At 33.8% G+C, this 23,850-nt stretch overlaps 1 protein-coding gene across 1 annotated transcript in view; it reads right to left on the reverse strand.

Annotated features, from left to right (window-relative positions):
• LOC127849040 (uncharacterized) overlaps positions 1-23,850 on the reverse strand; it is a 194,367-nt gene that overhangs the window by 79,271 nt on the left and 91,246 nt on the right. The window contains exons 2-10 of the mRNA XM_052381765.1: positions 11,350-11,438; positions 10,474-10,497; positions 8,638-9,207; positions 8,298-8,330; positions 7,339-7,579; positions 5,665-5,831; positions 4,975-5,127; positions 3,464-3,529; positions 1,904-1,930 (exon numbers count right to left, since the gene is read on the reverse strand). Of these exons, the coding sequence (XP_052237725.1) occupies positions 1,904-1,930; positions 3,464-3,529; positions 4,975-5,127; positions 5,665-5,831; positions 7,339-7,579; positions 8,298-8,330; positions 8,638-9,207; positions 10,474-10,497; positions 11,350-11,425 (1,357 nt within the window). The 5' untranslated portion in view covers positions 11,426-11,438. The remainder of the gene's footprint in view (positions 1-1,903; positions 1,931-3,463; positions 3,530-4,974; positions 5,128-5,664; positions 5,832-7,338; positions 7,580-8,297; positions 8,331-8,637; positions 9,208-10,473; positions 10,498-11,349; positions 11,439-23,850) is intronic.

Here is a 23,850-nt window from a genome sequence, read left to right on the forward strand (position 1 = left end):
TGCAAGAATAACGCAAATATCACGACAATGTTTCGTTTTAATAAAACACAAAATGCATGTCAATGAGTCTTACATTTTGACACATAAATACTTATATTTTTTTAATGAAATCACAGGCATTTGAGGCGGAATTTAAATAAAAATGTCAGGGCCGATCAACTTACAAAACGATCTGATTTTTCTGCTTAGTTTTGAATAAACAGATTTTGATCTTAACATATCCCGATAACTGTTTACACTGTCGACAGAATCGTCTCCAAACCTACGCCTGATAAGAATACTTTCTTTGTCATTTTCAAGATTTTGTCCTACAACTATCTGATAAAGCACGATATCACTAGCATTTAGTTGATCTAGTTCAAATCCCAATTGATCTTCGTCCGCTTGCTTTGATGTCTCATCTCGAATAAGGACAATTGCGTTCGGATTTTCTTCAATGTCACCGTTTTCTGGCAAGAATAAAGTCTCTCTTACGAATTTCAAGGCGTTCGGCAAGTTCGACTTCTTAGTCTTCTTCGGCTTTACTTTCTTAAAAACTTTTTCCAGTTTCCTCCGGGAAAAACGGGTTAAGTTGTAGACAGTTTCTGATTGATTATGATACAAAACTAACCCGAATTTAGATGTATCCTCGTCGGCTTTAAAAACCATGTTTGTCAAGAATTTCATAAGATATTTTTTAAAATCTTTTTTCTTCGTCCTTTTTGACGTATGTATAAGGAACACCACATCCGCTCTATCGCTTGCTAAAATATGTGGTAATGTGACGAAAATCATACGTTTGAATACAGCGTATAAAACATCTTTTAAATGCAGATGCATTCATGCCAATTTTTGTATTGAGAGATGGAGATAAAATAGAGGTACCATGGTTTAGATACATTAGCACGATAGTAGTGTTCACAATTCAGAAAAATAAGCTTATCGTACGAATATTTTCGAAATAGACTCATAAGTATATGAGGGATTACTAAAGAAGTACAGCGCTTGTATTGACATAGAACGATGAGCACTGAGTAGGAAATTGTAAAATTGTGAGATGATTCTGGTTGAAGGTTTTAAACAGATGGAATTTTTGGGAATACGTGTTAAGAGATGCATGTTGTGAGGGAAATGTTTTCCGGAAAGTATAATACGGTATCATTTACTAGCATTCAAAAGGATATACTGTAAATGTTGTTGAGGTCGCCTTTTTCTCGAGAAAACGAATGTTTAAATAAATACATGTTTAAGGGGAGACGTCACAAACATGCTTTCATTTATTCACAAGTGTATGGCAGAATGTATGGCTATATCGGAACGTCATGCTATGCAAGAATGAACAATGAACAAAACGTTCATTACAATAGAGATTTACACGTAACAAAATCATGAGCTTTAATTTAGCTGAACACTATATCTGCAACATAAAAATACACATTTAAACACAACATATGGTACTAAGATTTATGTAAATGTCAAATGCATGAGTCGGTTGAACGTTTAGGCTTCTCAAAACATAAGATTTGTTATAATAAGTCATTGTTATTATCTTTCAAGAGATGCCTATATTTAAAAATATTTAAAAGGGTAAACATTGCATAAATCTTAGTAACTTTCCATGACAACCAATTTTTTTTTAAATAAATATCGTGAGGCTCATACATAACATAAAAGACATCAATGACATTTATAAACAGTGACGTGTTAATGTTGCTTTACGAAAAAATGTACTTGGCTAAAATAATTTTTTAAGACTTTACGACTCGAAATCTAAGAAATGTATGTAGGCTTTACGAATAATCTAACCAATATTATGTTGATATGATTGTTGCTGGTTCTTGTTTTTACCCGAAATTGCTAAAGTTTCATTTACTGACAAAAACACATTAAATGGGTCAAACAAAAACCATGCACAGTAACTCACTTGCAGTTGTCATAGGTGTTGTTGTTTCTGAAAGATGATATGATTTATTTTTACACGTGTCTCTCTTTCATTTTCTTTTTTTCCCCTCTTCACAAATAATGACTCATTTTGTAACTACTTTAAGCTACGATTTTAATAAAATCTACGACATTCATTTGTTTAATTTACAGAACTGTCATTTAGAAGCATTCTTCTTTTGAAGATGTTTCAACTTTCAGCTTCTATGTCAAGTAACCATAAGGGTAATGATGGATGCAAAAATGATTTTAAAATCCATTTACCGATTTAATTAGCCCCCCCCCCCCCCCTTTTAATTCATTCTTACGTAAAACGTATACAGCGCATGTTCAGAAAAATGGAGGTTGGCATGTGCTAGAAATGTTCTGACGGGAGGAGACAAATAACATAAAGACAGGTTATTTAATATTCTAATGTCTTTCTATTTGTCTATATTTTAGTTTTGTTACTGATATTGCAACTTTAAGTCGTTATAGGTCTCTTCATCATCGTTGTCTGTTTGCTAAACCACAAAAATCTTTGCTATTATTATCTTGTCAAGGTAATCATTCGGGTTAAAACTCTCGTTGTTTTCTGTATACATTTCTCTAATGTTTCGCCTGTTAAAAATGCAAGTTATGAATGCATTATTATGCATTCAATAATATTTACCTTCACCCATATTCTAAATATATAAAGTATACATACATATAAGCCGATGGATTATTTGAAGGGTATGGCTTGTATTAAAAAGCGTGATTTGTTTATACAGCGACATTGATAAGAAAGTGAATGTTATATACACTATGCAAAACATGTTTAGCAACATAAAGCTCTGGATCTTATTCGAAGGCGTATAATTGGGTAGATCTTGATCCAAAAATACCCATACATAATTTTATTATATTTGAATATGGTCACAATTATCGTATGTGTTAAACCACACATTCTTTCTCTATTGTACATTCGTTCGAAAAATGCGGAATTTCTTTAATGTTATGTCTGAGGCATTCAGTTAAAAAACGGCAATACGTTCGATACGGTTGCTAAACGTACTTTGAATAGCGTATATGGTTTTGCCACACGTAATGCACTTCTATTTAGAGATTCCATAAAGAGATATTCAATTTAGAGATATTCAATTTAAGGATATTCCATTTATAGAGATTCCATAATAGAAATATTCCATTATATATATACTTATTTTGAGATATTCTATTAAGAAATATTTTACTTACAAATATTTCATCCCATTTAAAGTTATTCCATTTTTAAAGTGTCCATTTTGATATATTTTTTTAGAGATATTCTATTAAGGTATATCATATTGAGATATATTCTATTAAGATATATTCTATTAAGAGGTATTCCATTTAGAGATATTCCATTTAAAGATATTCCATTAAAAGATATTCCATTTTGAGATATTGTCCAAAGAAAGCTTCATAAATCCAATTCTTAAACAATCATATACGAATGCAATTCAATGACGTTGCATGATGTGAGCAAAACCATTGTTCACCATGGTTTCAGTACATACAGAATCATGAACACGGCTCTTACCAAAAGCTGGAATGGTCAATGAAGTTTGTTCAGCTGGAATAACGACGGGAAAGCCTTCTGTTCGCACTGAAATAAAAGGAGAAGGCATTTTTTAAACCATGATTTAAATAAAAACAAAACTTGTACAGCGTTAACGGAAATAAAAAACGTGTATCGTTGTGTATTTATTCACATTTAAACCGTGCGACAAAGCTGTCATTAAATACTTTGACTAGAGTTTGATGTCTTTTAGAGTTTAAAAGTAAATACTATATCTTATATATTGAAAGGGTGTGACATTTTTTACCAAACCGATGCTTAAGGTTATGGTAACTACACATCATAGAATCACCTATTTAGTTCTGTGTTTTATATTTACTCCCCTAATATTGTTTTCAGACTTTAAGGTATTGCAGTACATGTATTATGATTTAAAAACAGCAATGTGCCATTCAAGCAGAAATGAGTAAAAAGTATGTGTGTTTTAACTGGAAACATGAATTTAAACAAAAACAACAAACATACATGGATTGTCAGTATCATTTTGACCAGAAATGCCAGAAATACTATTTGCACGATATCTTTCTAAAATATGAAAGTTTAATAGTCTAGGCACTAATAATTTTAAACATCAACCACAAAAGTAAATGAACGGTAAACTTACGAGAAATTTTAGGCAAAACTGTTTACATATCTGATTTGTGGTGTCTGCGTTTAAGAAAGACGAGTTTTATTTTTAAACGATAAACATCAAGTGATTGTTAATCCAAACTTTTTAAATGTTTTAATCGTAAATGTTTTTATAAGTAACCGGTGCGCTGTTCTTGCCTTTCAAGTGAATCCTGCATCTATTGTTATATCCAGCGTCAGTTTGTTTGACAAAATGACTCCTCACTTTAGAACTATGAACAAAGTCCTCCAACACTTTTCTAAACATTCAAAAGATTACGTGTATTTTTTTAAGGAATTATTCGTTTATTGTAGCCTTACGGTGTCTAAACCAGATCGTGACCTTGACCTGTATTCACCAAACAATCTTAGTCTTAAGTCTAAGAATATCTTTTAAATTTGGCTATTCACAATTTGCTTTAATGTTGAGTCAAACTTAGCGTAAACTGTCCATATCAACATCAGTCTTCATGCAGAACATTCTGTTAAGGTCATTCTCACCAATTGTAGCGTGTATACATTCATACGCTGAACGTAGTTGAATTGATTACAGGTCTATTCTTTATTCTGAGAATGGGTTGGTGAATGCGGGCCATGATATTTGTTCACTCACGTGCAACAAAGCTGTCATAGAGCGCCCTGACCTGCTCTTTGATTACTCACGTGCAACAAAGCTGTCACATACTGTTGTGACCTGATCTTTGATAACTCGCGTGCAACAAAGCTGTCACAAAATGTCTTGACCCGATCTTTGATAACTCACGTGTAACAAAGCTGTCATATAGCGTCCTGATCTAATCTTTGATTACTCAAGTGCAACAAAGCAGTCATAGAGCGACCTGATCTGATCATTGATTACTTACGTGCAACAAAGCTGTCATATAGCGTCATGGCTTGGTCTTTGAGATACGTTGTATCGTTGACCAGCACAGTGAAGCCAGATGAGGAAGCTACGCTTGTCATCTCCTCAGCGTATGAAACATTCACTCCAACCACGAATACGGCCGCACCGGCAGCTGGAAAGATAAAATACTATTGAAAAGTGTTTGTTCACCAGTTTTGTAATGGGATCGTGGACCTTTGAATTGAGACAACTCGAGTCGTTTTGCTAAAACTGGGACATTGGTTTTCCAAACATGCAGATCAGGATTACAACCATAAAGGATGTCATAGAAACGAAAACAATTAGGAATGGACTTCTTGAATCCAAGGATCTGCGGGTGTTGCTGACTTTTTTCTTAATTCTGTCACAGTCATTTTCGTTGGTTTTTCACAAACAAAACATCCTAGCTTGTCGGACTTTACTGTTAATGATCTTTTCAACAGACCAAATTAAATGCTATGTATCGATTACTTATGTCATTATTCCGTTTAAACGATAATATTTTGAAATTACTTGTATATGTGAATAAGGAGTATACCCAAACGTTTCCCGGAGTATGGCTTCCTTTAAGATTATTTTTGGTACTTTTCAGAATTCTTAAAAGTACCCCGGGTACTTTTTAGCCGAAAACGACAATTGTATCAATTATTATCATCAAGATAGACTGTACCTTTAGCCTTCTCGACAGCTGTTATGGTTCCTCCCACGTCTTCGTTCGAGTTTGCGTCCGTTATGAGAATAATCAGATTTGGTACCTCAGCCCTGTCGCCTCTAGATTCCGTAAACAACAAAGTCCTGACTGTATCAAAGCCAGAAGCGAAGTTTGCCGGCTTGGATCTAGAAAATAAAAATATGAGCCCTAAAACAAACCCAGTTTTATATGTTATTCGACTTCGAAGATCAAGAAAGCCAACGGATGCTTTCTCAAACAAAATCAGTTGACAGTGATATATGACTTCTTGAATCCCGGAAAGAGTACGTCCACCAAAAGCCATACGAAGCGATTGAACTGTTTGGATCGAGAAACCAGATGAATGCGCTCACACAACAAAGTGAGCTAGGAGAAAGGTTTGTCTGCTTGAATCTAGAACACTAAACGCCATCTTAAACAAAGACAGTGTGAAGCAATGTTTAATTCTTAGATCTAGACACCAAAAGATTCCCCGCTAAAACAAAGCCATTCAGAAGCGATATTTGAATTATTTGATCAAGAAACCAAACGAATGCGCCCCCAAAGGCACATAGAGAAATGTTTGTCTAAAATGATCTAGAATTCAACACTAATGTTGGAACAATGTGTTTCTGCTTTGTTCTATGCACAAAAGTATTGTTTCTACACCAATGATCAGTATAAAGCGATATTTTTCCTTTAGGCATTAGATAACCAAAGATTGAAACATTGTCAAAAGCCATTTAGAAGCGCTATTTGCCTTCTATGATATATAAAACTAAAGAGTGATTTAAAGACAGTACTGTGGTCAATAAGGCAGCATGATTCCGAGGGTCGTCAACTTAAACTGTACTCGTGTGAGATTTTAAATATCAACAGGTTAAATAAGTGAGACAAACATATGCAATTATATTCAAATTTTCGAAATTCAGGTTTATACGTGGACGTCGACTATTGTCAATTATACACTTGTGTTTTGTGTTTCATGAGCCACGTTGACTATAACTATTTTCTGAAGACAATAAGATACAAATGCACATGAGTTGTAATTATAACGTTCCTAAATTTCAGAAACATAAACCCTGAATATATTATTATAACAAGCATACCTAATGTTATGTAATTTTCTCAATTATTTGTACGTGGATTCGTCCATGCAGATGTTTCAAATGTTAGCAAATGCTTAACTAGCTGAGCTTAAACATTTTTACAATTAGTCAGCGATGAAATATTTAAAAACAAAACCTTTTGCAAAGACGTTACTTATAAGCCATTACTGCTTATCCATAGACATGGCAGCGACGACAGTGGCTAATTTCAAAGGAAAATAATTTTTTAAAAACGTAAATGTCCAGAACTTATACCGTAAAAACATTTCAATTGGTTGGAATTAAATGTCGAATTTGTTTAAAGAATATATTTGCTCACACGTTAATTCGTGCATTTCGTAAATTGGAAAACAAAATTTGTGTCGGTCCTTTCCGATGTATTTTTGCTTAATTGGTTTAATTAACAGTTGGAAAACGGAAATTAAAAATTCGTCACAACTTTCGTTGAGTAAAACAGTTAATAAGGGACACACTCATGGTACTCGTATAATGCAGCCTCAGGCGCAGAAAGACCTAATAAACTTCGAAATACACAGGCACACACACGGTGTTTTAAAAAACAAACCTGTAAGTGTAGCTGATCTTGTCGATTGCTTCGAACACTTCCTCTTGACCGCTATGGGCGTTGAGGTCAAATAGTACAGTGCCCTTTTTTCTCAAAAGAGCCGCACCGACTTTGACTTTATCGCCATCTAGACCAGAATACTGGAGGACGGATTTCATGAATCCCAAGATCTGCTCATGCGCTGTTGACGTCATCGTATGTGAGAAATGGAGGAGAAAAGCGACGTCTAGCGACTCTGTTCCTGAAAATAATACACCAGCGTTCTGGGAAAACTGGACTCAATGCATGTGCACATGCTAATACATCTGTGACGACACTTTCCGCTCGAATGGATCTTTCATTCAATGATTACTCTTCTAAACAAAAGTAATTCTAGTCTGGGCGGAATGTGTCGTCCTTGATTAGCCTATGTGGAATAAAAAGCATAATCTGGGATGTTACTCTACGCACATTAATTTAGCCCAGTTTTACCAGAGCGAGACTTAATTGAACGTGAGTGTGTAGGTGAAGGTATTGAATTTCAACTTTTCAACTTAATTAAATGATGTATAAGCGCATACTTTTCATGCAAAGACGTTTTGCATTAAATGTTGATCATTATCTTTTATATTATAAAATACACATTTTAACATAAAATCGAAAGCATTCATATTTGTTTAATGAAATGGTCCATTATACATTATTTGCTTTGCTTTGCGACTAATTAACAAAACAAACATCAACAACTATTTTAAACATATGCTGATAAAGCTGTGTGTCATTAGAATAATACATTAAAAACAATAATAGACATAAAAATTATGTGTTTACTTATTATGAACCATCACTTGTCGCGAACAGATAAGATACAGATAACAAGTTTACAAAGTGTTATGTTTTCACGGCTGGTAATGGACATTGCGCACGTTATTTGTTAAGCGAGTTCAATACCGGTGTAGGATTGTAACAAATAAACATACCTGTCGCAGGGACATTATAGGCCTGTTCCGCCCCTGTGTTAAATAAACGCAAAATATATACTTTAAAGATAAAAAGATTATATATACAAGGAAAAGTTGATATATAATGAAAAACCAATATATAAACGTAATTAATAAAATCTCATATCGTGTGAAAGAAACCCTATTGAGAATAGGCATTATTGAAAAAAGCAATACTTATAATTATTCATGATTTCTATGAATATTTTAGAAAAAATAATTTTGATTATAAAAGTATCATAATAGCAAATTTACCAGTCGTAAATCGCATCATACTCAGAACTACGCCTGAACATTCATTGCAAAAAAGAGTACTTACAGTCAAAAATCTGTGCAAATAAAACATCCTTCAAAATGTCAAATTCGGAAAACGACGTCACTTGAAACGAATGATCCATGGTCGGCTTGCTAGCGAGTTGATTTAATTCATTTGTGCCATCTTCGTCGAGATTCACGCCAATTACAAAAACAGTTGATCGAGCGACCTTCAACGCATCCGATTCTTGCAATGTCCGAAAACTGTTCCTGTCAGACGCCCCGGTCATAATAAGAACAATAACGTTTGGTACATCCGGTCTATCTTGGCGGAGAATCTGAGAGCGGACTTTTCCCAGGGCGTCTGCAGTGTTCCGTTCTCCCTCCTCGAATTCGGACAAGTACACGGCGTCCACCATTTCACTTTTGTCCGAATAGTCGTCGAGGTCAAACACGACTTTTGGATGTGTGCTGTACGTGATAAAAGCGGCTTTGACCGCTCCAGAATCGACATCAGCGTTGTCGAGGAAACCGGCTATGAATGCTTTAACAACGATCTCATCTTCCGCTGTTTCGTTGTTGAACGCAGAAGTGTCCACAACAAATACGATGTCTACTGGATTGGAGCCAATATCTACAAACCACACGTTATACTATTGATATTTAAGCATGACATATTAATGTCAACATTTGAACTACTTAATTTTCTATATAAATATATCCTTGCCAATAATTTTACTGATATAGTATTTGTAATGTTTATATATTTGATATAATTCACATTTAATAAATATTACATTGTTTCACCCATTTCAAAAATATGTATGATAACATGAAGAGACGAGCACATATTTTGTTAAACATTTAACAATTTGGTACACTACATTTTTTTCATGCATTAAGATTTTATAAATTGGGAATTGTTAGCGACTTTGATGGCGAGGTCAATTAAACAAAGACGCGTAGTTTGAATACACATTTAACCCTTTGCATGCTGGGAAATTTGTCGTCTGCTAAAATGTCGTCTGCAGAATTTCTAAAATTAGCATTTTCTTCGATTTTTTTCAAAGAATACTATCAGAATAGCAAACAGTTTGGATCCTGATGAGACGCCACGTTCTGGATCCAAACTGTTTGCAAAGGCCTTTAAAATTCAGCTCCAGCGCTTTAAGGGTTAAGAATACTTTAAAGGAGTGAATTTCTTGGAGGCATGCGATTATTCCAAAAATAATGATACTATATTGTTTCTACACGGTTAATCACGAACATTAATATTTATAGTTAAGTTTATTCAAAAGGTCAAATCATGCTATTCGATATTTAGACTACACGAAAGACATATATACAAGACATGACAACCACTTGTGAACAAAACATTCACTAACAAAGGCGTAATTCAAAAAAATCATTTCCAGTTAACTAATAACAAAACAAGATCAAAGATCCAAATAAGAAATATATTTATCTGTAAATGATACGCTTTGTGAACCAAATTAATAATTGCCTGTTTAATTTATAAAATTTATGTTAAAAAAACGGTTTTAATGCAAGTGCAGCTGAAGTTTCACTTTGTGTATACATGTGTATTTGAATTCCGGCCTGTTTTTGTTTGTTTAAGTTTTACTTTAAGTACATATATGATGTATGTACTCATGTGTGAGGCAGTAATGTCTTACCTAAATGTCATCAAATGAGGACAGTGCTCAGCTGCAAACTTACTTGAAAATAAACAGTGCATACACCACTTTAGATTTACTCGTTAATTGTTGTTCAACGTTTGATAATCTTACAAACAAACACAATTAACGCCAAACACTACAACACAAACGATTGAACGCTACACGTTGTTTAAGACAAATTATATTAACACTGTTACATAGGTTAGGGAGGGATATCTTACCAGAATATTCGGGAAATCCGGGCGCTGTAACGATGCCATATATCGATAATTCAATCATAGAAACAAGCGCCAACCCTCAGTTAGCGCAAAACGAAAGCACGACGGCAGTGGTTTTGACAAAGAAACGGTAATTGGGACGCTGAATATTACAATGTTAACTTTGTTTAAACGAAAACAGCAAATATTTGTCAGCGCAACAAATCGGTACAAAATCATCGAAGCGATTATCGAAACTGAAAGAAAACATGTAGTTTGAAATAATCTAAATTATCCATGTCGAATGTGAAATGAGTTAAAATACACTGAAAAGATATGATAATGGGTTTCATGAACTGAAATTTATAAAACAACATCAATTTAGTTAAAGAAGTGTATGAACGGTTAGTAATAAACCAAAGCAAGTGATCGAGCATGGAAGCAAGGTGTTTGTATATAAATATTCTATAATAAAGATGTATGCTGAAAATTCAAGAAGAGCATATAACGCAACGTGTGTATCTGACATGTCATGGTCAATAATCAACATAAATTAATATGTAGTTCGTTATAAAAAAATAATACTGAACTGCGAAGCCGTCATTTTTAATTATTAATAAATAATCGAAACAAAATTAAGCAAAATTCATGTGAAAAATAACATTTATATTGAGTTTTTTATTTATTTGAAAGATATAACAATTTAAAAATGAATATATAGCCATCACTTTTACTTTAAAAAAAACCTCTTCGTATGGTACTTTTTGTTAACATTTTGAAAAACATGGCTAATCAACTACTGAAATATAACGCATTTTAAATCCAAATAGTTTTCTGGGCGAAATATAACGATATCTCGAAAATAATTTCTCTAACAAAGAATCACAACATCGAACTCACCACGTTGAGCATCTATGACGTCACTCAGCAATGCAACCATGACGACGGCTACGACCAACCAGGTTCGTCCGCCCATCTTGTCAAAACTGCTGGAAAAAGAGACACAATACTTAAAATCATTGATATTCGTTGACATAATATTTCGTTGTGTTTCGAGAATTATTTTTTCGTGGACAAGTAAATTCGCGGATTAATTTTTTCATTAAAAAAGAGGTCTTTGCATCGGTCATTTTCCGATGTGATTTGTTAAAATTTGCTGATCAGTCAACCAAGGAAATAAAATAAAATAAATGTCCCAAGATTAATAATAATTTTCGAGTACGACTTTGTATGCTCGATAATTCCAAAAAAGGAGAGAAACTATATAAACATTATTTCTTTCGTTTCAATCCTTTTCTTTTACTGATTGTAGTGTGAATGATTGATTGAAATAAATATGTTTACACTTATTCAACGGACGGTTGCAAACGATGATGCTGACGGTAAGGTTTAAATCTAGGACTTGAATATAATTTATACGGAATCATTTGTAATTTAGATGAACATTAAACAAGAGGGCAATATGACCTAAGGCTTTGGTCTGATATTTCATAGAACTGAACTGTTTTAAACAACGCTATAAGACATCGAAATACCAGCTCAACTAAGAAACTTAGCATTTAGGCTTTGTTATGATTGGCGTTGATTGATTGATTTTCTTGTTCGTCTGTTCTTACGAGTGCGCAATAATGCTATTGTAATGTATAACATTATGTATTATAACAATATCGGCAGATATTTACTTTGTACTTTTCGTTCAACACTTTATCAGATCAGCGCTTATTAATGCTTATTCTAAATACGATTAAGTTCTTGATGTTAAACGGTGTCTGTGTTACATGTATCACGTTGCACGAAAATCTAAACGGCAGACTGGAGGACTTGAAAGGCAAGTCTACCTTTGCGCAGAGATCCAGCATGTCCATCGGAATGATAGACAAGAAGATTTTATTTTGATACGGTGAGAAGTTTTATGACACATTTATTGTTTTCAGCACAGTAATAATTCCCGAGTGTATACATTATAGAACCATTTGTACACATGTCCGTGAAGCATTCACATGATGATGGTAATATTAACGGGCCATTGACACGCGCAAACAGTGTCGGAGATGTTATCAAACTTTGATAACTGACCACTACGCGATGTTATCAAACAAATGTATTTTACAGAGTGCCCACAAGTAAAATAGCAGAAAAATAAAAGATTGAGTATCACATGTTCAACTGTATGAAACAAAAGCGAATACAACATCAAATACAGACGGTGCATGCGACTCAACGCTTTTCGACTGGCCAATTCAGCGAGCAGACAGATCATATATGAGCAACAGACGAATGACATCTGTTAAAACTTTTATGACATATATTAAAGTGATGTTATGGGCATTTTTCACTGTTGAATTGAGCTGAAAAGAATTAACAGGTGAAAAGAGTAAGTTAAAATGTGGTTACTGACCAATTATCTGCAACTCATCTTGCTCCCAGTTGTTTATAAAAATATATTTTATATTCGATATTTTACGTGACTCACCCAGTCCTGTAAGCCAAAATGATCCGTAAAACAAAATTGTGTCTTTGTGTCGTATAAAGGAATAGGCACTAAAACTAACTTTAGGTTCACATTATACATGCGTGATCAGTTGTCAAACGAAAGTACGGTTGATATTCAAATGCATTATTTTTTCTCTTTCCGGGATATTGTTTTAGTATGTTGATGCTGCATTAACAAATGTAAGTGTATATGAAGTGAACAAACCAAAATTAAACAACGGTTGCGATAGACACCTATTCACTGTTAGATGCCCATAATATCACTTTAAGCTCTTATATTCAATTGAATGAAAAAGTTAATATCTTCCTACCTGATAATAATACAAACTATATGATAATTCGAAACTAGAAAGACTGGTTTGTTTTATTACACTGTGGCAAATTTCAACGAAATTAAACTCAGCCCAAACCCTTACCTATTCCAGCGTTTAAGTTCAACACGTATATAAATATGGTAAATATAATCGTTATCTCTTCCTTCCTTTTAGACGAAAAAGTATTTCTTCAATACAAAAATTATAACAGAACCACATTGTGGAATCTTATCATTTAATAGCAAGAGATGGAAGTCATTATTAAGAATCTTCGATACACAGCGAATCTCAATTCATAGCTTCATAGAAAAGTTTCATTTCAATTAAATGGTTACGTTTTGAGGTTATCTCCGACACTCAAAAGTTTCAACATGTTCCACTTAGATAACTCTTGTAGCATGTGATAGCATCAATGCGATTTATGATTGCGTACCTGTATAAATCTTGGTGTTAATGTGTTTATCGTGCATTGGTATCGACATTGGTATGGGGATTAACTGGAATTAGATATTTATCGAATATATAGCATCACTTTAATTTTCGCTAATAATAATGGTTTTACAGTGCGCGCAATACAAAGCATCGACTGTACGAAATGTTCATGAATGAGATTCCAATTAGAATACGCATAAAGCACTTCGATTTTGAACATCAATTACAAACATGAAAATATTAAACAAAAAACTACAACCAAGCATTGACCATACGGTTGGTATTCACCCGGCTTAGTTTGGAAATCTTAACCCATTTATGCCTGGTGGACTCTCCCATCCTTCTAAATTGGATCAATTTATTTCCAAAATTAGGGATGTCTCGTATATTTATTCCTATATTTAGAATATTTCTTACAGAAATTCCTTTAAGCAAACAGCGCAGACCTTGATGAGACGCCGCATAATGCGCCGTCTCATCTGTGCCTACGCTGTTTGCCAAGGCCTTTTTCTAGACGCTATGCATAAATGGGTCAAGTGAATTAAACGTTTCTAGAAAAAATAAAATGTTTACTGCTTACACAAAAAATAGTTTTTTAATATAAGCAAGAAAATAAAAAAAACAAAGACGCTCTTTTTAAATAATTTATGGAAACTGCATGCACATAATTGTGCCAAAATAAGGCCCAAACCAAATATATGTTTTATCGACAGTTTTATAAGGTTAAGAATTCTGATGTATTTGCAGCTTACACTGCGACCACGTATGTAACATATTTTGACATAAATATCCCACGAAAACAGCTTCAGGCATCCCACTTACCCGTATGCAATAACAACAAATATATGTGAACTCCCTAATTACAAACATTACTCAGTTACAAGGTATCGTAGCAAACAGACATGCAGAAGGTTTAATTTCGTGTCTGAGTAAATAAAAATGTTGTGGTTCGTGTCGGTTCTGTGAAAGTGACTGTGTCAATAGTTTAATGCATTGCTGCTTTATATAAAAGTGACATAGACAATCCATGTTTGTCATTTTTTCTGAACAAATAGAATATTTCAAACAGAAGTGTAATCGACCTCGAAAAAGTGTTACTGTAAATTCGCAAGATGATAGAAATAACCATGCTTTGCACGATGGTATTGTGATAAATACCATGTAATAATATAGTTATGGTGTAAAATGTTCTTAGCGTAACAGTAACAACATATTTATAAAAAATTGACACAATTGTCTCAATTAAGTATGCATTGTTGTTTTATAATTTTATTTTCAGATTATTCTGTGTTATTTCTGTTGTTGCTGTTGATTTTTATTTTTGGTCAAATGGTTGGAAAAACCCCGCTATTGATATTGATTGATATAACAAGCATTAGTAAAAAACATCTTGTTTATTATATTAGTAAAATTTAGTAACGAATGACCGCTCGAAAGTTTGCATGCACAATCAATAGCACGTATGCAAAACATCGATCTTTTTAAAACCTCTTCTCACGCACACGCATATATATATATACATGTATGGGTTAATTACAACCATAACAAAGACAAATAAATGACAGTTTTTATTCTGGGAAAAAATACAGGAGTTTGCGTGTTTGCTCAAAAGTACAAAAACGTATTCAAAGTTCTGAGATTTTCTTGGACTAGGTAGTCTTGCTTGATTAATGATGGATGTTTGACAAGTGTAATTTCGTCGTGCGTTCCTCTTTCACGTCTGGAATGTTGGTACATTTTGTTTTCACTTCTGTTTATGTCACTCTTTCATTGCAAGGTAAGGTTGCATTTTGTATAATATTAAGACCTGAACATGAAACTAGTGTAAACTAGTGCATGCAAAATTATGTAGTAGAAGTTTTCTGAAACAGCTTCACGTCTAGCGCTCGCTCGACATTTTTATTAACGTGTACATATTGATAATGATCTTTAGAAAAAAATAGTAGACATGTTATTAATATTCAATACGAAGTGAGAACAGTTTGTATATGCATTGCCAGAAAAGCAAACTAATGATATTAGTCAGAATAATTATAAAAAAAATGGGAGCATATCAGCTCGGGTTTAATTATATCTAACGCACAAGTACACCAAAAATAATTAACGTGTCGACTGAACGTCAGCATTTCTGAGCCAATGTTCGAAGATATCTACAAGGGAGGGTAAGAATATTCAGTGTGTATGAATGCTAAGCGAATAATTCTAGAAAACACAATTAAGCTGTTAAATGTAAAATAAGTGGAGATCACATTCATATTTTTTTCTCAGCATTTGCTGTGATGAATTGCATCTCAAATTGTACATACATGGAATAATGTTACAAATTCAAAGTTAACAAGAAACAACACGTTTTCTAATTGTATATTTCGAGATAATTAAAATATTCAAACCGATTAATGTTAAGCAACAAAGATGAGTGTCAGTTTATATTTTACTAGTTATGCCGCAAACTTAACATAATTGTTCGATAATATACATATTTGGCTTTAAAGCACATTTACCCTCAAAATCAACGACAAGTTCGTTCAATATTTCGAAAAAATAAAATTATCACAGACAAAACCAATGTTCCGTATAGCAATATTCAAAATTTCAACGTAGATTCTGAGTATTTATGTTACTTTAAAATAAAGATTTGTTTCCACAAAAAGCATAATTGGTAACTAATTAAGATTTATTATACTAATAAAATGTATAGCGTACCATACGTAAATTTCCGGTGCGTATTTCATACAAAAACTTCAATGGTTCAAGTACCTCGCCAAAAATGTCAATGGCAATTTCAAAGTTCATTGCGCCTGACATGCGACGGTAATTTAATGTACATCTGCTAAATCGTTCAAGCATTTTGGCACACGAGCAATAATTGAATGCCTCATTGCACGATTAAGAACAGTTAAACATTAAGAAAGTTATGCAATTTATTATGGACGATGGTATTGGTGCTTGGTTTGTGGTCATGTCAAAATATTTCAAAATTCGAACAAGTGTGTATATTTTCAAAATGCAACAAATAATTGCGACATTTAATTTAAGTATTGTAAACAAATTTCTATAAACAAAAGACCAGCAGATGACTTCAAAGATATCAGTCTTTAAAATGTGTCTCGAAGCTCAATATTTCTATATGTAATCAATTCCATTAACAAAACGAGAGATTCGGTTCGATAGCAGAGCGTTGATTGCGATTACATTAAAAATTTTGATATATGCTGGTGATGAATCAGAATGTATACTGGCTTTGCGATCGGAACAATTTCGCTCCAATTCGTCTAAGCGATAGGTTTAATCGTTCTTGATAACACTCATTCACAATGTCTCGATAAGAATGGCTGTTTATAGAATAATTAATATATGCAGTGCGTGTGTGCGTATGACTTGTTGTTGGAGGTGTTTTGTGTTAATATTTTTGAAGAAAACGGACGTACAAAAACAAAATAAAAGCTTGTATAAATTTTCATTTTATATCACTTTCCATGTAGTGTAGTACATGATTGGTTGGGTGCATTTTATATTGATATTTTGGGAAGACGAATGTGATTATATTGTGCATGATTATATACAAAGATAACAGTAAGATGTAGCACATTACTTGGCCAATTATTGCAGAATATCTTACACAGAAATTGCATCGCAATTGCTCATGGCAAATGAGGTAAATTTTCCAAACGTGCATTAGGTTTGTGTTACTTTTTTTCATGTCGCACTAATGTGTTTCCCGTCCCATATTCCGCTTTCTTTTTTATTTGTGAGCGAAGTTCGCAAATAATGCAGAAGCAGTATGGGCTTAGCTACGGTAGGAACCGTAATCCGTGACTGCTGTGTGGATAACTCTAATAAACTTAAGCAGACGATGAATGCTAAAAGCGTCTGCTTTAACCACCGCATCTACCTGTTCTCACTGGTACAGTACATATAGTGTATATAACAACTTGTAAGACAACGTTGACAAGTCTAGTGTTAATCATTGAAATTTGTACATATTGGCTGCTTTCAGGGAAAACGGGGCCTAATGTATGTCAAATAAGATTAACCTGTGCACACGGATTAGCTGTATCAATGATTTGGAAACAAACCCACATCTCGACCTGTGTTTAAGACCAACTCTTTATAAATTTGAATGATCATTCAAACTTGCGATATAAAAATCTATAACATAATTTTGAAAACTGAGTTGCGTCTAAGATTATACAACAGCGAACAAATTAAGTGCCTTCAGCGCTTTGATTATTAAATGCGAATGTATAAGTCAATGGGACCTGTTCATTTGACGTATGTATATCAGTGTATAACATTTAAAAAAAGAATGCACACTTTTAAAACTGTTCTACATTCACATAAATGAATGAAGAAAATTAATTTTCAATAACAAATGAACTTGTTAATTTCTTCACAAGAAACCAGAATACCAACACCATTTGATAATCGTATGTCAATGTATTATGTACACACCTAACAAAAACAAGAAACCGTCGGAGACGGGTGATGCTCCCCAAAGGTGTTTTTGTCACAATATTGCACTATATATTCAGATAAAAGGAAACGTCTTTATGGCACAGAAGTTGGGGGGACAAGATTTTTTTATAGAAAATTTCAAAAGGCCATTACTCTGTGAAAAATCATCCGATCAGAACCCGCTGATAATATGCACATCTCCTCTTGGTAGTGAAGCTTCCCATAAAGTTTCATTGAATTCCGGTCATTAGTTGCTGAGAAATAGCCCGGACAAAAATTGTGCACGGACGGACAGACAGACAGACGCACACACGGACAGACGAAGCGGCGACTATATGCTCCCCCAAAAATAAATTTTGGGGAAGCATAATGAGATAAGGACCAATCGTCCTTATTACCGACAGACGGACAGACCGACAGTGTAAACGCACTATATTCATATGTTTTTCGCAGCGGCAAAGTTAACGAATTAATTTATTGTGTCTTGTTCTGTGAAAATTTGGCAAAATGCATGTGCGTAAAGTATCGTCCCAGATAAGCCTGTGCAGTCCGCACAGGCTAATCAGGGACGACACTTTCCGGTTCAATTGTATTTTTCGTTTAAAGGAAGTTCCTTTTTACCGACAATCTATTTTAAGCGGAAAGTGTCGTCCCTGATTAGCCTGTGCGGACTGCACAGGCTAATCTGGGACGGCACTTTACGCACATGCATTATGCCCAGTTTTCTCAGAACGCGACACAATGTATTGTTTAACGTTATCCTTAACTCGAGCATAAACAATCCAATTATAGCTATAAAAAAATATAGTTTTAGGCATTCATTACACAATGAATTCAATTATCGTCAAACTCACAAAAATACCATGAAACCGTTATAGCCAAGTTATGGCGCATAATCGCCTTTTTGCATAGGTATTGTGGTATTCATTTGCTAAAAATAGGACCCAGCACGTTTGAGAACTGTTTTGCCAAAACACAGCAGGTAATTAGCAAAAACAACACACAATTTATGATTGCAGTTAAAGTATAGATCGTTCAGCGCAATTCTCAAACAGGTAATTATGACATAGAGAGTTCAAGAATTGTATGGGATTGCATTTATATAACGATTGCCCATGTTCTGCATGATAATACAATTTTACGAATTTTAGCATAATCATAAACTATTGACTTTGTTAAAATGTATGCTTTCTTTGTCAATTTTGGCTTTTGGCCTTCTGTATGTATTGTTTAATAAACTGTTAACTGTTAACGGACCATTCACACAAGCAAACGGCGTTGAAGGTGTATTCAATCCTTTAATTACTGACCACTCTGCGATGTTATTGAACTAATGTGTTTCACAGAGTGTTCCCAGACAGAAAGTAACTTTATAAAAATGTCAGTATCACAACATTAACAAAATACCACAAACTTCGCCAAGAAATATTCCGCATGGGTCTAAAAGATAAGCTTTTGGTCAAATCAGCAAGAGCTTTAATCATATGACTGTGACATGTTTGCCTTTAATTTGCACTAAGAAAATGGAAAAGTAAGGGTCTGAAAATAATGAACAGCAATCTACTTCAATAAAACCAGAAAAAACAGCTAGCTTGATTCTGCGGTGGCAAATTTTAGCGGCATTTACTGTTTGTTAACCTAATCTTAACCCTTTCCTTAGTCCATTCGAGCTTTAAAGGTTCCGTAGAGCAGTATTAAACATATAATCTTTAAGACGACAATAAAATAGCAATCCCAGGAACCAGAGGGGGTTAACACAAGTGTTAGTCAAGATGTTAAAACGTCGAAAAATACCTGACTCGGTTTTGACGTCGCCATCTTGATTATCACGTGATTATCCCATCTGGGAGCCACATAGTGGGCTCTTATCATTTAATGGCAAGCATCATTACGAATCTTCAACATCCAGCGGATCACGATGTATCTGAATCCATAGCTTCGTAGTTAAATTTTGTTTCAATTAAGTGGTTATGTTTCGAGGTTATCTCTGACACTTTAAAGTTTCAAAATGTTCCACTTAGATATATCTATGTAGCATGTGATAGCATCAATGAGATTTATTCTAACGTACCTATCTAAGCCTTGCTGTAAATGTGTTTGTCGTGTATTGGTATCGACATGCGTTTTGGAATTAACTAGAACTATATATGTATAGAAAATACATCTTAGTCGTGTTAGTTTCTCAAAGAAATATCAACATTTTATTCAACAATTATATGTTGTTGTTTTTGTTAAATCAACAGTTTAAATCGAACAATCTGGCTTCACTATATGACTTAATGACCATAAAATCATTATTATTTAAGGAATATTATTTTTGTTGAATTTGTGGTTTAAATGATCCATGAATTTAACACACAAACATCGGTAAATGAAAGATAGAAATGCCTCATTTTTTGCAAAATAAGAATTCCGCGATTTACATGTAAATTTTTGGAAAGACGACTCATTTATGCCGACGAATATAAATGATTAAACAGTATAAAAATAGTATTTTGTGTATAATTTTAAATAAAATGCGTGTTTAGCGCTGACATGAAAAAAATAATATTTACAAAAAGTAAGGTATAAAGTAAAAAGTCATCCTAGCGTTGATAAAGGGCTGACATTCATCTTGCTAATACGGGATATCTTAACATCAGATGAAATTAAAGTGAATCGTGAAATTCAACATTAAAATTAAGATTTACTAGTTTAAAACATGACTATATAAAGGCCTTATCACGAAAAGTATATACATTTTAGGAATTATACTTTTGGTAGGTACGGACCAACACATCTAAAATCGACGATTCCATAAAATGTAATGACATACAAAACTAAAATCCGCATTGACGCAATCACTTTTAAAAATGTTGACGCGTCGCTTGGTAAACGCATAGAGGCATGCAAATGTAAGCGCATGGGTGCATCTGAGAAAACTGCGCTTCATGCATGTGCGTAAAGTGTCATCCCAGATGAGCCTGTACAGTCAGCACAGGCTTATAAGGGACGACACTTTCCGCCTTAATTTGATTTTCGGTAAGGAGGGACTTCCTTGACACTAAAAATACTATTTTCTTATCAACTCTTACGTGTAAAATAATTTTCAACTTCAGTCATAATGTTTAACATGTGTTTAGCATTAACATTTTTTTGTTAACAATATGTTCAAATACTGTTTCAACGCTATGAATACACATTATTACATTAAATATATACAGTTTATATATAAACAAATATTGCCTATTACACTGCAAAGTTATTTTACTCATTTCGAATCATTTACATGTTTTATTATGTGAGCGAACATCCGCCTGGATCAAAAGATAAAAGTTTTAGTTTAAACAAAGATAACTGTAGTCTTGGATTGATAATATATTTCACCGATAAAAGTATCAAATTTAAGATTGCATCGTTTCATGCCTGTAAATCAATCCGCGTACATATCTGTCTAACCACAATTCATAGATATGGATCACATAAATCGCATTGCTTTGCACGTATGCACTCATTGTACGCACATACATGTATGCACGCAGGTTAAACTCGACTTTTCGACGAAAAATCCGAGCTATACTACTCATCTATATGTCGGCATCGGAGCCGGGTATTGCTCTAGAGCAAGCTATACTACTCATCCATATGTCGGCATCGGAGCCGGGTACTGCTCCAGAGCAACATCTTCATATCACAGTTTTTACTGAGGCGACTCAATTGAAGCATCACACATGTGCTCGGAGTCATTGAATGAGGTCACTGAAAAAGTTTCATACCTATGATCCTCAATTTAACAGAATTATTCCTAATGTTTGCACTTAAAAATGTGGTTAAGGGTAAAAAACAACTACTCAAAATCACTTTTTGTACGATAGGTATTGTATTTAAACTTCAAACATGTGTTCGGGGTCATTGTTATGGGTCACTGACCAAGTTTCATAACTCTGACACAATTATTTACCCCATTCCGAACGTAAAATTTGGTAATGATAAACGTGCAACTTTTAATTATCTATGTTTTACTATATGTATTAAATTTGAATGAAGGTGTTGTCCCAGAATTGTGTACGTATGTAGATTAGAGGAAGGCTTTTCTTTCAAACTTAATTAAAAACAACTTTATTCGTGTGTAAAACTTTGAAAATCTAGAGTCCTGTAATGTCACATTTATTATTTTGATTTATACAATTTCAGCTTTTTGTTTGCATATTGGGTATAACAACTACAGACAGTCAACAACCATTATGTATAAGCGGCCATTACATAAGGAAATTGTAAATTATGCTATCAAAGCGGAAGAATAGACGAGTCCTCTGTCCTGGGAAGTTTTCGTCTTTAACCCTTTGCATGCTGGGAAATTTGTCGTCTGCTAAAATGTCGTCTGCTGAAATTCTAAAATTAGCATTTTCTTCGATTTATTTTCAAAGAATACAATCAGAATAGCAAACAGTTTGGATCCTGATGAGACGCCACGTTCTGTGGGGTCTCATCTGGATCCAAACTGTTTGCAAAGGCCTTCAAAATTCGGTTACAGCACTGAAAGGGTTAAAGACTTCATGAGTCATAGAAACATAAGTTTAAAATGCCGGAAATACAATATTAGCGCAAGCTGTGAAAAGTTTTTAGTAGAACAACTATGAAAAAAAGAAGTATTTTTCAGGATAGAATAAACAAATCGAAACAATGTATTTATATTATTTGCATTGTCAATTTCATTACGGTGGTCCCATTTGTATGAAATCATTTCATTTATCATTGATGCTGCGTTGTACATACTGTTCCGTATTGTACAGACAAATTGGTGACTGGCAGTAAATAAAAAGTGGATAGTAACAATGTCTCTTCTGATTCTCTGTTCTTTATTCCACCACAGTGGTAAATGTCTCCAAGACCCGTACATTTGGCTCAATATTGCCCCCATTTTTTGTACTGCAACTACACATGCGAAACTAGTATTGTTCATTTATCCTCTTGTCTAAGATACAACATCGGAACTCTAATTAGAAAATATGAGTTTCTACATTTCACAATGGTGAGAACGGCCCACAAATGTTTATACAAACGTGTGCATGTTTGATGCATGTTTACACCTTCGTCGAGCATGCGTTCATGAAATGAACCATGCATGCATGCAACGTATAGAAACTCGCCGAATTTTCGCCCAACACGAGCAATGCTTACATAAATATTATGCATGGCTAGAGATATTTAAACACTAAATAGTTTCTTATCGACGATACCGCTTATTCTATTGTTAGCTTATCGGCTCTGCATATATTGTTTAAACATAATTTTCACATTCAAAGAGATGCTGGCTTATCGTTATCCTGGGAATTTGTAACTCGTATTGATATATAGTCTTTTGTGTGTGTAAAGTTTTTGTAGTTCTGTTTTGTATTGTAAAGTTCTTTCCATCAAAAGTCAGACATTTCGTCTTCGTCATGACCAACATTAAAAACTTAACAATTTCATGATTATTGTTTCTCTAGTGAACGAAATCGAAAAGTTATCAAAACATCACCATTAATTCATTCGTAACATATTCATTAAGCAAAACAAAAAACACGTTTGACCTAAACTGAATGCATGAGTGCGTTACGTAAAAGATACCCATCCGGTCGAGTGAATTCTGATAGCATTATGGCAATATATATTATATTCACAAACGGTAATTTAAACAACAAACTAGTCGAACATGCAGATATTATTAAAACATAAAGCTCTCATC

Source organism: Dreissena polymorpha, chromosome 10 (genome assembly GCF_020536995.1).
Source record: "Dreissena polymorpha isolate Duluth1 chromosome 10, UMN_Dpol_1.0, whole genome shotgun sequence".
Taxonomy (NCBI): Eukaryota; Metazoa; Mollusca; class Bivalvia; order Myida; family Dreissenidae; genus Dreissena; species Dreissena polymorpha.